The 15,272-nt window shown below is 41.1% G+C and overlaps 1 protein-coding gene across 6 annotated transcripts in view; it reads right to left on the bottom strand.

Annotated features, from left to right (window-relative positions):
* The window catches only part of Dtnb (dystrobrevin beta), a 204,009-nt gene that overhangs the window by 90,976 nt on the left and 97,761 nt on the right, over positions 1-15,272 (bottom strand). For all 6 annotated transcript variants that reach the window (XM_057778220.1, XM_057778256.1, XM_057778241.1 and 3 more), the window contains exon 9: positions 298-422. In XM_057778220.1, the coding sequence (XP_057634203.1) occupies positions 298-422 (125 nt within the window). The remainder of the gene's footprint in view (positions 1-297; positions 423-15,272) is intronic.

Genomic DNA, 15,272 nt, shown 5'->3' with positions numbered 1-15,272 from the left:
TGCTCTGTGTCTCTAAGTTTGAGAAGATAAAACCCAGGAGATTTTCCTTCCCTACCATGTGAATATCTAAGTTAAGTCCCTGGGGGTTTCATTGCCACAAAGAATAAACAGTGGCTACGCTGAAGGAAGGAGTGCTTTGGTGTACTCGTGTGTCTGGGGGCTGCTGCACTATTCTGGTTTGAGGAATGCAGAGCAGTACACGCAGATATTATGAAGGTTTAAAGAAACCAGCCCTTGACGCGAGAGTTCCCATCAGAAAGCCCCGTTTTGGCACAGCCCATGCAGGTGCATACTTACACTATGTGTGCAAGGTCAAGTGGTTTCTCTGGTTGTTCAGGAAAAACAGGATGTGGGGGTTCTCTGGAGGGTACACAGCCCAAAGATTTACTAATTGCATGGCTCAGCTTCTTTGCAGGGGATTTCTGTGTCAAAGGAGAAAATAAGGAAATGAGACCTTTTCAAGTACAAATCAGATTTCACTGTAGTCAGTGTGACTGGGCCTTGCAGAAAGCAGCCAGCAGAACTCTGATGTTGCCTGCGGCTTCTTCATTCCTGTGGTTCCTCCCTTCCTTCTACCATAAAGTGACATTATCAAATTATGGAGCTAAAGAGACATGTTAAATTTCTTCTGGGTATCTCTACATATTGGGAATTCCCCCCCCCCTTTGAGGTTTCTGGGTCATTTCTGGTAAGATATGAGGGTAATTCCCTATTGGGGGAATTTTTTTGATGGGTACAATACAAAAAGGCAAAAACAATGCAAAGAACACATGGATTGTGCATGTCAGCAACTCAGTTGCCTAAGCTATGTCCACAAATGCTAGAATACTCGCAAACAAAAGCAAGGCAAGCCGGTATTGTGGTGCAAGCCTGTAATCACAGCATTCAGGAGGTAGAGGCAGTAGGATCAAGAGATCAGTCATCTACAGCTACCCAGTTAATCTGAGCCAGCCTGGGCTACACAAATCTCTGCCTTGAAACAACAAAAAACTGAGGCAGAGCATTTGGCATTAAGGGTCTGTCTGTGAGCCGGGCAGTGGTGGCACATGACGTTAATCCCAGCAATCGGGAGGCAGAGGCAGGCGGATCTCTGTGAGTCCGAAGCCATTCCGGTCTACAAAGCAAGTTCTAGGACAGGCTCCAAAACTACACAAAGAAACCCTGTCTTGGAAAAAAAAAGGGGGGGGGTCTGTCTGTGCCAACAGATTAAACAAGTATAAGCCTATACACAAGCAGTGAACATTAGACCTGTGACTGTAAATGATGCTGTATTAGAAGGTACAAAAAAAGTTAAAATTCCAGTAATTTCTCTGGAAAGCAGAAACACCAAGATTGTTCATTAAAATAGCAAATGCACACAAAGTGAATAAAATTTCACAATTATACTGAACAGAACATTCTATTCTACAGCCCCTACTTAGCCTGCCTCATGCTTTTTTTTTTTTAAAGCTGGCAAGTAAACCCAGGGTCTCATACTGCTGAGCCATATACACCCACAGCTTCTGAAAATCCCCACAGAGGCTCTTTACACATTGTGAGCTGTCCATCCAATTCCCTTTAAATAACATGGCTGTCTGAGATTTGGGCGGGATATTAATGAAATATAAGTTTGAATATTTAAGTCTGCTGTCCATACAATTTATTATCAAATGTGACACTTGGAACAGAAAGGATAGCTTGTATGCAGCTGTGTGCCGCATCAATACTGCATTCCCACTTATTATTTATTAAATAGTACCCACTGTGGAGCACAGCCCGGCCTTCAACTTACAATCTTGCTGCCTCGGCCTCAAATGTTGGGCTTACAGGCATTTGCCACTATTAAACTTTTATATTCTGCTTGCTGTATTTTAACACCACATAAACACAAATCTGTCTTCCCTTAAGACCATATAGGCAAAGTCAATATTTGATTATACTAAAGATAATACCAGTATCTTCAGAAGCTGTATTTTTTGATATCTTAGCAACCACGGACCCTTCAACCCATTTTATTCAGAGAAAAGTCTATATCTAATCTATCTTCCATCCAATTACATAGGGCAAAACACAGCAAGAATTCTGAACTTGCCCCCCAGCTGCTCTCTACTTCTTTCCCTTTAACGCACCTCCGGTCCTAGAGAGCACGGCCTTCTCCTAAGGGCTCGCACAGGCTGATAACCTGTACACAGTACGAGCTAAAGGAGCACTGTCGTGTTCCGCATGGGCAAATGCATCAGTAGCTTGCATCTCTCCCGTCTCCTACCCCAAAGAGCACAGCAGATGCCTATCCTATCCCTTAGGTCTAGAGACCTGGGCACACACTTGTCCCAGGCCTACCCTTCCCCTCCAGTCTTACATATATACATCTCCTGCTTGTTTCCCAAGTCTCTGGAGTGTTTTTCCTCTGAAGATTTTCCCACTATTCCACTGGTCAATGGTGACTCTCCATGACCTTGTGCATATGCCCACCCTCACACTGACCATGTGAGATTACACTGTTCGATTCCTTTTGTCTTTGTTAGACTCTTGCTTCTGAGGACCAGCTACATCTTATTCATCTCCCACTTACAGAGCCTATTCTCAGAACAGAAAATGTGACTTGAACACAATTTTCTGCCTTTATTATCAGCTTTTTTTTTTTTTTGAGAATCACAAGTAGGAGCAACCAACGGAAACAAAAACAAATAGAGGTTTAATTCACCTTTACAACTAAATTTAATTTCACGATTCGTTGCTATACCAAAGAACCACCTGGCACCTGGGCCATTAATGCATGTCCTATATATGGGACAGAATTACTTTAGCTACATCCTGAACACTACCAGCCATGAAATCAAAGGCTTAAGAAACAACATTAGAATAACTACCTGACTATTGAAATAAGTGTCTGCATTTGTAATCCTTAATCATCTTGGCAGTATTCTGTGGTATACTGACTATTGCTTTAGGAATCAAAACAATGCTGAGATTCCATCTTACACCTGTAAGAATGGCCAAGATAAAAAACACTGAAGACAACTTATGCTGGAAAGGTTGTGGGGTAAAGGGAACACTTCTGCATTGCTGGTGGGAATGCAAGCTGATATAGCCCATTTGAATGTCAGTGTGGCGATTTCTCGGAAAATTAGGAAACAACCTTCCTCAAGATGCAGTAATACCACTTTTGGGTATATATCCAAAAGATGTTCAATCATGCCACAAGAACATGTGCTCAACTGTGTTCATAGCAGCATTGTTTGTCATAGCCAGAACCTGGAAACAGCCTAAATGCCCCTCGACCAAAGAATGGATAAGGAAAATGTGGTACATGATGGAGTACTACACAGCAGAGAAAAATGACATCTTGAATTTTGCAGGCAAATGGATGGAGCTAGAAAACACCATTTTGAGTGAGGTAACCCAGACACAGAAAGACAATGATCACATGTACTCACTCATAAGTGGTTTTTTAAATGTAAAGCTGTAGATGGAGCAGCGGGCTGTGTTCTGCCGCTCAACTCCCGGCCACCGGCTAGCTTTACCCAAAATAATTACATGGAAACTGTATTCTTTTAAACACTGCCTGGCCCATTAGTTTCGGTCTCTTACTGGCCAACTCTCACATCTTGATTGACCCATTTCTAATAATCTGTGTAGCACCATGAAGTGGTGGCTTACCGGGAAGGATCTTAACCTGCTTCCATCTCAGAGTAGGAGAGCTTTGGTGTCTGCTTCACTTCCCTTCCTCCCAGCATTCTGTTCTGTCTACTATGCCTATCTAAGCTGCTGTCCTATCAAAGGCCAAGGCAGTTTCTTTATTAACCAATGAAAGTAACACATAGACAGATGACACTCCTCCATCATAAAGCAAAGAAAACCAGCCTACAAATCACAATCCCAGAGAACCTGGACAACAATGAGGATACTAAGAGAGACATTCATGGATCTAATCTACATGGGAAGTAGAAAAAGACAAGATCTCCTGAGTAAATTGGGAGCATGGGGACCTAGGCAGAGAGTTGAAGGGGAAGGGAGAAGCTGGCGGGGGGAGCAGAGAAAAATGTAGAGCTCAATAAAAATCAATAACAAATGAAAATATTGCTTTAGGTCAAGGCTTAAAAAGTATATCCAGTTTTTGGCAGCTGGATAAAGGCCTTGTCACCAAGGCCGATGACCGGTGTGGGATCCCAAGAGCCACATGGTGGAAGGAGAGAACTGACTCGACAGTTGTTATTTGACTTATGCACACCCCTCAATGCAAATAAATAAATGCAGATAATAAAGACAGCATCCAATTTTTGTGTGTGTTCCAACAAGTCTTTATTTATAGACACTCAAATCTGAATTCATAGAACTTTCAAGAAATGAGATTTTTCAAAGCACTTAGAAACACAGAGCCCATTCTTAGCTCACCGGCTATATACAACAGATGGTGGGGCTGGATCTCTAGTACACAGTTACTTCCTAACCTCTGCTCTAAGTATTTTTTGACATTTACTTGACAGCATCCAATTTCAAGCCTCAAAAACAGAGGCAGGGCTAGAGACGTAGCTTAGTCAGCACAATCCTCGTTTACCACGCACAAAGCACCATATAAACCAGATGTGGTGATATTCCTGTAACCCCAGCACTGAGATCCAGCACTGAGCAGAAATTCAAGGTCATTCCTAGTTACATACTAAGTCCAAGACAGTATAAAATGTGTGCTGTACCTGTAAAAGCCATAAAACTATAAAAGTTATCACTATCCATCTATGCAGGTTTCTGCCTGGAAAAAAAAACACGGCTGTCACTCTCAATATTTCTTGTCGTTCTCCCTTGACCCCCTCCTACCATATCGTCTTTCCTCCTGGTAAGCACTGACTTGGACTTTGTATCAATGGACTCCTTAGCTTTATGATTTTCACAGTTGTGTATAATGATACATTGTGAATATTTAAAACCTACAGAGGCTAAATGTATGTAAGTGTTCAGCAACTTGCTTCTTTCACTCAAAACTGTTATAATTTATAAGTGACACATTTTTTCCCACTGCTTGATGATAGTTTCATGCTTAGTTTCCTATAGTTTAGACAGTCACTCCACTGCTGATGTTTCCATTTGGTCCTATTACTCACAATGTTACTACTAAGTTTTCTGTTTCACGATGCTTGATGGTCACGTTTAAGGATTTCTAAGACTGTGACTATTGGCTTGCATGGTTATGTAAATTTCAACGTTGGCAACCAATGCCAACTCATTTGCTCTACGAAGTGGTTACACTAATTCCCACCAGCTGTGTGGGAGAGTTCCTGAAACTCTACACTGCCCCCAACCCCTGTCACTACTAGACACTTCACCATTTGCTAGACCTGTGGCAGTAAACGGGTACTGTGGTTTCAATTTGTGATTTCCTCAGAATCAAAGGAATCGGCTATCTTTCCCTATATTTGTTGGCTGTTCATGCTTCTCTGAAATATCTGCTCCTACTCTTTCAAATATTGAGAAGGAGTCTGTTGAGCAGGCTGGAAATTAGTAGGGATTACACTTCTCTTGTTGGTTTTCTCTCATGCAGCCTATGTTATTCTCAAGCCCTGTATGTAGCAGAGGATGGCTTTGAACATGTGATCCCACTGCCGTGGTCACCATTCTAGATGCCACCAGGCCTGGCTCTCTTACTTGTTTGCAGCAATTCTCCATATTTTTGTATTTTAAACTTAAGAAAGCTATATTGTATAATTTCTCCTTTAGGTTTCTCACTGTATTACATTTTTGATTAACAGCTAGCTTTGAACATTAGTCACCCCAATTTTGTAACTTTCTTTATATTTTATGCCTTTTCTATGTTACAATTTTTCTCTGAGATGATGAAGAAACTCCCCCCATTTCCCTGCAATCGTTTTCTGAAGGTTTGTCAGTTAGGGCTGGAGAGATGGCTCCGCAAGGGCAGTGCGGGTGTGAGGGTGTGAAGTGGATCCCAGAAGTGACAACTCCACACAATTGCTCTCCGACTTTTGCATGCATCCTCCCCAGTCAGACACTAAAGTTCTCCAATTACAGATTTCATATTTAAGGTTGAATATAATTAGCTATGATTCTTTTTAAAAAAAAATCATTAGATATCCCATGCTAGTCTCAAATTCATGGTCCTTTTTCCTACCAACCTAGCACTGATAGATTTTCATAGGTATAAGGAAAGAATCCATTTCTTTTCCTATTGGATAATCAACTGTATAAAAGCCATTTAACAGATATTTCATCCTGGACAGTACAATGATGTGGGATTCTTCTTGTATGCTGTGAATACCTCTGATTAATAAAAAAAAACTTCTTTGGACCTACAGCAGGGCAGAACTTAGCTATGCAGGGAAAACTGAACTGAATGCTGGAAGAACGGAGGCGGAATAGGGAGAAGCCATGGAGCCGCCAGAGACAGACGCGCTGAAACTTTGCTGGTAGGCCATGACCTCATGGTAAAATATAAAATAATGGAGATGGGTTAATTCTAGATGTAAGAGCTAGCAAGCAATACACTTAAGTAATTGGCCAAGCAGTGATTTAATTAATAGTTTCTGTGTGATTATTTCAAGGCTGAGCAGCGTGGAATGAAACAAGTAACCTCCTCCAACAGCACAACATCAGTTTAATTACAGCAAGAGCCCATGAAGGCTGTTTTCATTTTTCATCTGTCTGTCTGTCTGTCTGTCTGTCTGTCTGTCTGTCTGTCTATCTATCTATCTATCTATCTATCTATCATTGAGATAGGGTCTCACATAACTCTGGCAGACCTAGAATTCACTATGTAGACCAGGATGGCTTTGAACTCACAGAAACCTGGTGTAGGAGGTCCTTCTGTCTATGTGTTGCTTTCATTAATGAAGAAGGAAACTGCCTTGGCCTGTTGATAGGGCAGAACTTAGGTAGGCGGGGAAGACAGAACTGAATTCTGGGAGAAAGAAAGCAGAGTCAGAGAGACGCCATGGAGCTGCCAGAAACAGAAGCTGGAGATTTTACCTGGGAAGCCACTGTCATGTGGTAATACACAGATTAATAAAAATTAATATAAAAATTAAATAAAAATTAATATAAGAGGTAGCCAATAAGAAGCTAGAACTAATGGGTCAAGCAGTGATTTAATTGACACAGTTTTCTGTGTGATTATTTCGGTTCTGGGCAGCTGGGACTAACAAGCAGCCTCCTCCTACTGAAATCTACCTTCCTCTGCCTCTTGAGGGCTAGGATTAAAGGTGTAAGCCACCATGCCTGGCATCATTTTTCTGGACTCTTTGCAGTTCCACTTGAACTTTAAAATAAATTTGTCGCTAGGCTGTGGTGGCACACGCCTTTAATCCCAGCACTCGGGAGGCAGAGATAGGTGGATCTCTGTGAGTTCGAGGCCAGCCTGGTCTATAAGAGCTAGTTCCAGGCCAGGCTCCAAAACATCAGAGAAACCCTGTCTTGAAAAACCAAAAAATAATAATAATAAAAAAATTAAAATAAATCCCACAACCTGTTGGGATTTCAATGGGAGCTGAACAAATCCACAGATAGCTCTGCAGAGAACTGACATCTTTACACACCAAACAGCCCTTTCCATGAATGTGCTCATCTTCCTGTGTACTTGAGCCATCTTTATTATCTCTCAACAACACAGGCCCCTCTATAAAAGACCTATACATTCCTGTTATTTATTTCTAGCTATTTTTATAAAATTTTGCGCCTCGCAACCCTGCATTTTAAATGTGGTAAAAGAATGTACCACAAAATTTATTATCTCAATCTTTGTTTTACATTTTGCTATTTTATTTGTGTGTGCATAGCTACACTTACGCTATGGCTTTGATTTAGTTATATGTATGTCCATGTGTGTGCGCGTGTGTTTACATTTGCACACGTGCCTGTAGAGCCCAGAAGAGGGCTTTGGAGCTGGAGTTAAAGGCTGTTGTGAGTTGCCCAATGTGAATGCCGGAACTGAACTAGGGTCCACCGCAAGAGCAGTACATTTCTTAACCAGTGAGGCATCCCTCCGGCCCCTGTGCTCCTTTTTCAATTACATATTTGAGGAGTTTCTAGTTGAGTTGTAGGTCCTTACATATTCTAGACACTAACTCCTCATGAGACAGGCTGCTTGCGCATGTTTTCCACCATTCCATGAAATGTCTCTTCACTCTGCTGATTATTTAATGCACCTAAGATTTTACATTTTGGTACAGTTTAACTCACACATTTTTAAGCTTTGTTGCCCTGGTGCTTTTATCATCCTAATGATTTACCCGGAAAAACGTCCCCAGCTTTCTACACTGTCAGTCACCAAGTAGTAGAGCAGCTTTTCTTTTCTTTATTTACTTTACTGTTCAGGATCGCTAACAAAACAGGAAATAAAAGTGGCTATAGCATATCTCCTTATTTGCTTAACATCCTAAAGCAAACTGCCTCCATGCCTTAGCAACAAACATGCTGCAGGCTGTGAGTTAGCAAAGTACTACATACTAGGTTGAGGACATTTCTTCTGCTTGTAGTTTTCTAAGACTTTTTTTGCAGTTGTTGTATATGCATTTAGATTTTCAATGGATTTTGCAAAATTTTCATCTATGTTTTTTAGATGATTATAAGGATTCAACCCATTGCACTATAAATCTATGTTAAATTATATCATTAAACCCTTAATTACTGGAGTAAAACAAGTGTGGTCATGATATAACTTGTGTGAATAGTTGTTCATTTGTTCTCTGCTAGTTTGTTTAGATTTCATTTATGTCTATGCATGAAAGTGGCTTTCCATGCTCCTTTTTTTTGTTTTTGATGCTCTCCTAACTTGATGGTACCAACATAATCAAAGCTTGAAAAATAAAATAGAAATGCTTATTAACTTTTCTACAATCTAAGACATTTTCTATAATACTGGCATTTATCCTTTATTTGACTGCTATTTGAATGTCACACAAAGTCATCCAGGCGGGCCCGACTGTTTCCTTTGTGGAAAGTTACTAATTCAGTGTCCTTAGTGACCCCCATCCCAGCCACTCCAGTTCCCTTTCCTTCTGGGAGACAAGCCTTTGATACTGCCGTGGATGGCCTCAAACTCTCAATATTCATGCCCCAGCCTTCCCAACTACTTGGGTTTTCTGTTCCATCTGGAATCAGTTTTGGAGAGCAATGCTGTTTTAGGGAATTTGTTCACATCAACGAGGCTTTCAATACCCAATACACGGAAGCTTTTTTACTGTTACTGAATTCTCAGAGAATATCGTCTATGTCATATGAATTCTCTTTGAGGCTTCTTTTATGTGTTTCCTAAGAATGAAATCAGTAACAGATACAATCAGATTTGTAAAAATAATTTTATTTTATTGTGTGTATACATATGTGTGCATGGAGGACACATGTATGTGAGCAAGTGTATACACACATGAATGGAGGTCAAAGGACAATCTCAGGAGCTACACCTCCTCTAAGACAGGCTTGGCTCTCACCAATTAGGCTAGACTGCCTGGCTAGGGAGTCTCGGCAATGTTGCCAGCATTGGGACTACAAGCATATTCCACTATACTCTGGGGACTGAACTTGGTCCTTGTGCCTGCAAACCATATATTATTCCAACTGAGTCACCCACCCGGATCCTATGTTCAAATTTCCTACATTCTTCATTTTTATCTAATAAATCTAACAGTTGTTGAAAAAGGTTAAGGCTACCTGCTTATATACTTCTCAATTTTATTGTGCTCTTAAATAATTTATTGCATATATGTAATAAATTATTTAAGAGCACAATATATACATATTAGCCTTTTAAATTATTTAAGAGCATTATATACATACACACAAATACACACACACACACACACACACACACACACACTGGCTTTTTGAGACAAGGTTTCTCTGTATAGCTTTGGAGCCTGTCCTGGAACTCACTCTGTAGTCCAGGCTGGCCTCGAACTCACAGAGATCCACCTGCCTTGCCTCCCAAGTGCTGGGATTAAAGGTGTGCACCACCACCACCGGTTTTACTTTTTTTATGTGTGGAGCACATGTGCCAAGGACACGTGTGTGGAGGTCAGAGGACAACTTGCAGGAGTTGGTTCTCTCCATCCACCGCGTGAGTCCAGTGTGGAGAAGGCTGGTCATGAGGCAGGGTGACAAGTGCCCATTTGATGTGGGAGTGATCTCTTTCTAATCTGTTGCTTTCATTGGTTAATTAATAAAGAAACTGCTTTGGCCCATTTGATAGGCCAACCCTTAGGTGGGTGGAGTAGACAGAACAGAATGCTGGGAGAAAGAAGCCGAGTCAGGAATCGCCATGATTCTCCCACTCCAGACAGACGCAGGTTAAGATCTTTCCTGGTAAGCCAGCTCGTGGTGCTACACAGAATATTAGAAATGGGTTAGATCAATATGTAAGAGCTAGCCAATAAGAGGCTGGAGCTAATGGGCCAAGCAGTGATTAAAAGAATACAGTTTCTGTGTAATTATTTCTGGGCATAAGCTAGCCATGCGGGCGGCTGGGTGCCGGGGACGCAGCCCCGCTGCTCATATTACAACACCCATTGGTTTTAATTTTTAAATCACGTATATATTACTAGATGTTATTACTATAGATTTGTTCATATTTTTATCTTTGGTAAGAATTTTTTAAAACTTTGATAAAACATATATTACACAAAATCTACCATTCTAAGTTTTTTGATAAAGACTTTTTGCCTCAAGGACCTTTTCTTAAGATTAATATGATTTTACTAAATGTCTTTTGGTTAGTGTTGCCTCAATATTCTTCTTTTCTATGTCTTTATGTTTTAGCTATCTCAGGAACTGCACAGGACTATAACTGTTTTAAGTTCTGGTTTATTTTTCTTATTTTATTCTATCTTCCATTTTGGCAATTTTCCTGCTTGAAATGTGTGTGTGTGCGCGCGCGCGTGTGCATGTGTGTTGGCAGGTAACAATAATGCGAGCATTATGTCAGGGACTCCATAGGTGCCTTTGCATGGAGAGGCTCATTTAGTGATGGAGGAAGGTCACTGGTTAATTAATAAAGAAACTGCTTGGCCTCATAGGTTAGAACATAGGTGGGTGAAGTAAACAGAATGGAATGCTGGGAAGAAGGGAAGTGAGCTGAGACGCCATAGCTCTGCTCCCCAGGGCAGACACGATGAAGCTCCGACCCAAGATGGACGAAGGCTAGAATCTTCCTGGTAAGCGCACCTCAAGGTACTACACACATTAATAGAAATGGGCCAGGCAGTGCTTAAAAGAATACAGTTTGTGTGTTGTTATTTTGGGGCATAAGCTAGCCAGGCAGCCAGGAGTCGGGCGGCAGGAACTCAGCCCGCAGCTCCTACTACAGAATGGCGCCCAGACGTGGATAATTTAGTCCACAGAAAGCCTGAGAAAGCTTGGGAAAGAATAGAGTAAAGCATGTTTTCTTGGTAGCAGCAATTTCTTGGGTCTACTCTGCTTGCTAGAGGCAAGCAAGCGCTCTCATCTAAGAGAGGCTTCCTGACTCAGCTTTAGCTGCAAAACCCTGCAGCTCATTAAGAGGTCCTGCCACGAAACACTTAAATGGTGTTGAGAAAAGCTGACTGCATGCTTGTTTGTTTTCAGCTGTAGCAGGAAAAAAGTTGTGCTGTTTTAAAATGCCGGCTTTCTGGGCCATCCTGCCAGGGCAAACTCTGACTCTTTGAGGCAGGAGGGCCAGCTACAGAGAGAGGACTTGAGTGTTGTCTGTGGACATACTGGTACCTCCACCATGAGGTTGAAAGCTAAGGAATGGGCTGGATCTAGCTGGCAAAGCCATGGCTTTAATCCTACCCATATTGCTCAGTAATTTAAAGGCTCATGTGGTCAGAAAAAGAGAGAGAGATACAGTAAAGAGAGATTCAAAGACAAAGAAAATTTCTAAATGGTTTACAGTGTGTTAAAAATATATGCAGACTAAATTTAAAGTTCTTAAAGTCAAAAAAAAAAAACAAAAATGAGGAAGAAAGAGAGTAGTTGGGTGTGGTAGTACACACCTTTAATCCCAACACTTGGGAGGCAGAGGGAGATTGACCTCTGTGACTTCAAGGTATGGTAGCACACACCTTTAATCCCAATGCCTGGGAGGCAGAGACAGGCGGATCTCTGAGAGTTCAAGGACAGCCTGGTTTACAGAGTTATTCCAGGTCAAAGATATACAGAGAACCTGTCTCAAAAAGCAAAAATAAAAGTAAAAATAAACAAAATAGAGGTTAAAATAAAGTGCACAAAGATGGAAAATACACAGAGAATCTTGATACTGTATGCTATTATGCTCTGTTTGAATTGTTTGAATGCTGAGAAAGGAGCAACAGCTGCTAAAAGATATTTGTTTATAAATGCTGCTGAACTAATCCAACATAGATATTTTGAAAACACCTTGACTTAAGAATTTGGATCTAAGGATACGATACTTTGGAAAAGAGATTCTTCTTTTGTTTTCACAGACGATGAGACCCTGTGGATTGCTTCCATCCCAATATGGTATGATAGACCACGCCCTCCTGAAAGGTTGCAGTGAACACCTTCAAAAAATTACTTCGCTCAAGTGCCGACTGAGATGAACCTAACAGACAGGTTATACCATAAAAGACCTAATTAACAGCACCCCTATACAGCAGGAAGCAGTTTGGAGAGAAAAAACTGTGTCCATGTTCCCAAAAATTGTTTATAAACGTTCTTTTACATTTAGAGGGGGATATGATATAGATATGGATAATTTACATTGGTATAAGTTTTGCTTTGTTGATATAAATTTAAGGTCAATTTTGTTATGTGTATATATATGTATGTATGTATTTCTGATTTTGATTAAGGTATTGTGATTGTATAGTTCATTTAAAAATGTAACGTATATAGGTTGTTAATGGATAATCATTGATAATAGTCAAGCTTGTAGTTATGTTAGTTAGATTTTCTAGATGTGCATAGATATATTTCAGATAGGCATTCTTCATATCTTTTGGAGACTACAGAATATGACATTTAATGTTTTAATAACTTAGGGTTTTTCATGACAATGAGACACTCTGCTCCTGGCAGCACCAATCTACTTCAAGAGGAAGATGGGCATCGAAGAGGATCCTTATGGAGTTTGGTAGCCATTTGGACAAGAAACTGTTCTTGCCTAGACTATTGCATAAACTAGACACAGAGAACCCTCAGAGAGAGAACTGCTGAACTTGCCTAAAGGTGAGATGATCTTTCGGGGTTACTGATTCATGAAAGAGTCTGCAAGACATTCTGCAGGACACAGCAGATAGTGACTGAACTGCCTTTGAAATTTCCTATTTCATGGAAATGTCTGCTGGAAACTATGGGCCTGTAGGCTGAAGATAGATGCCCCAATGGTACAGAGGAACTTTGGGTGACTGTCCAGGCAGCGAGATGTCTCTGTGATTTCTAGATTTTTGTAAGTTGCTTACTTCTCATTTACTTGGGTAATATAGAGTTGAAGAATAGATAAATAGTTATAGTTTTCCTTAGTTATTATAAAGATAAAAGAGATGTAAATATTGTAACTGTAATTCTTACTTGATAACTGTTTTGTTATATGTAATTTTGCTATGTTAAAGTTAAAGACTTCCTTTTTTGTTTAAACAGAAAAAGGGGAAATGATGGAGGAAGGTCATTGGTTAATTAATAAAGAAACTGCTTGGCCTCATAGGTTAGAACATAGGTGGGTGGAGTAAACAGAACAGAATGCTGGGAAGAAGGGAAGTGAGCTGAGATGCCATAGCTCTGCTCCCCAGGACAGACGCAATGAAGCTCTGACCCAGGATGGACGTAGGCTAGAATCTTCCTGGTAAGCACACCTCAAGGTGCTACACACATTAATAGAAATGGGCCAGGCAGTGCTTAAAAGAATACAGTTTGTGTGTTGTTATTTTGGGGCATAAGCTAGCCAGGCAGCCAGGAGCCGGGCGGCAGGAACGCAGCCCGCAGCTCCTTCTACAATTTAGAACTGCTAACGGCCTTGTGAACTGGGTGTTACAGCCTCAGCTTTTATGGGTATAAACTTAGAAATTCAGTGCAGAAACTACAGCTCGCAGAACCAGGTTTGTCTTCTTCTTTTCCAGCCACAACCCAGCTCCCCAACAGTAATGTCAGTTAGAGAAGGACTGTGCAGAGAGTAGGAGAGGCAGCCCACCCAGAACAATGTGGCATTCTTCAGAGCAGCTGGAGAGCAAGACATCCAGAGCCCAGAGTGGGACATGCACAGAGCCTCCAGACGAGGGCACCAGGAGGGGACCTATACCTTGATCGCTGCTGTGGGCTTTCCTATACCAGAGCTGGGACTTGGTTCCTCCAGCGGCAAGGAGGAAGACACCTTTTTTGAAGTTCTGAGCTCATGTCACTGTGTTTCAGTGAGCCCCAAGCTAATTCCTTGTACAGCACACTCCTCAGCCAGGGTGCGTGATGACAGGTCCTGACACCTAGGAGCATACCAGCCTACCAGAAAAAGCTTAAGATTGGTGCCTTAGAGGGCTTCCTGTCATTTCACTTCTAATTGCCCCCTTTGGAACGTCATCCTGAGCTCCAGGCCATACCATCTGAAAGGATTCGAGCAGAAAAGTGCCTGGCTGTGGAGGGCCCTCGATCCAAAGCCTATTAAATCTTCCAGTAAGTCTGGAGTCTTCTGTATTTTAACATGAACACTTCATTCAGTAACTTAAAATCCTTTCAATCCAATCATGCCTCAACCAGTTCCATGTCACAGCTGTGTCCGATGCATCTTATTTTAATTCCAGCAACGTCAGTCACTGCTAACCAACTTGCACCATCATTCTTATTATTGTCAGTATTTGTGAGCTTAAATTCACCCATGCTTATGGAGTCCACTAAATGCGCCATTTCCATGCTCCAACTCTCCCCTCATTTCAATCTACCTTTCCTCGAAGTATTATCCTTTCTTTGTTCCAATAGCAATAGATTTCCTTAAAAAAAATTACTTTTTCTTTATCCTAAATAGATTTGCTGCACACAGATTTCTACAACAATCTACTCATTCTCCTAAGCTCTTCCATTGTTGTCTGACATTTTCCATCTTGTATCTGTGTTCAGTATTCTGTACCCTCAGAATCTTCTTCAAATTGATTTCTCATTCACTAATTTTCATTCTAGCTGCATCTCACTTGCTACTCTGCCCCTTCATTGAGCTTATCCTTAATGTGTTTTATTTCTAGGATTCTAGAATTGTATTTGGACTCTTTTTCATATTTAAGTTGACAGCCAGACGTGGCAGCTTATACCAATGACCTCGGCACTCAGGAGCGCACACAGAAGTATCAAAGAAAAAGTTTTGAGGTCAGATTCGG

Source organism: Chionomys nivalis, chromosome 1, assembly GCF_950005125.1.
Source record: "Chionomys nivalis chromosome 1, mChiNiv1.1, whole genome shotgun sequence".
Classification (NCBI taxonomy): Eukaryota; Metazoa; Chordata; class Mammalia; order Rodentia; family Cricetidae; genus Chionomys; species Chionomys nivalis.
This window is presented reverse-complemented; position numbering and strand designations above follow the sequence as displayed.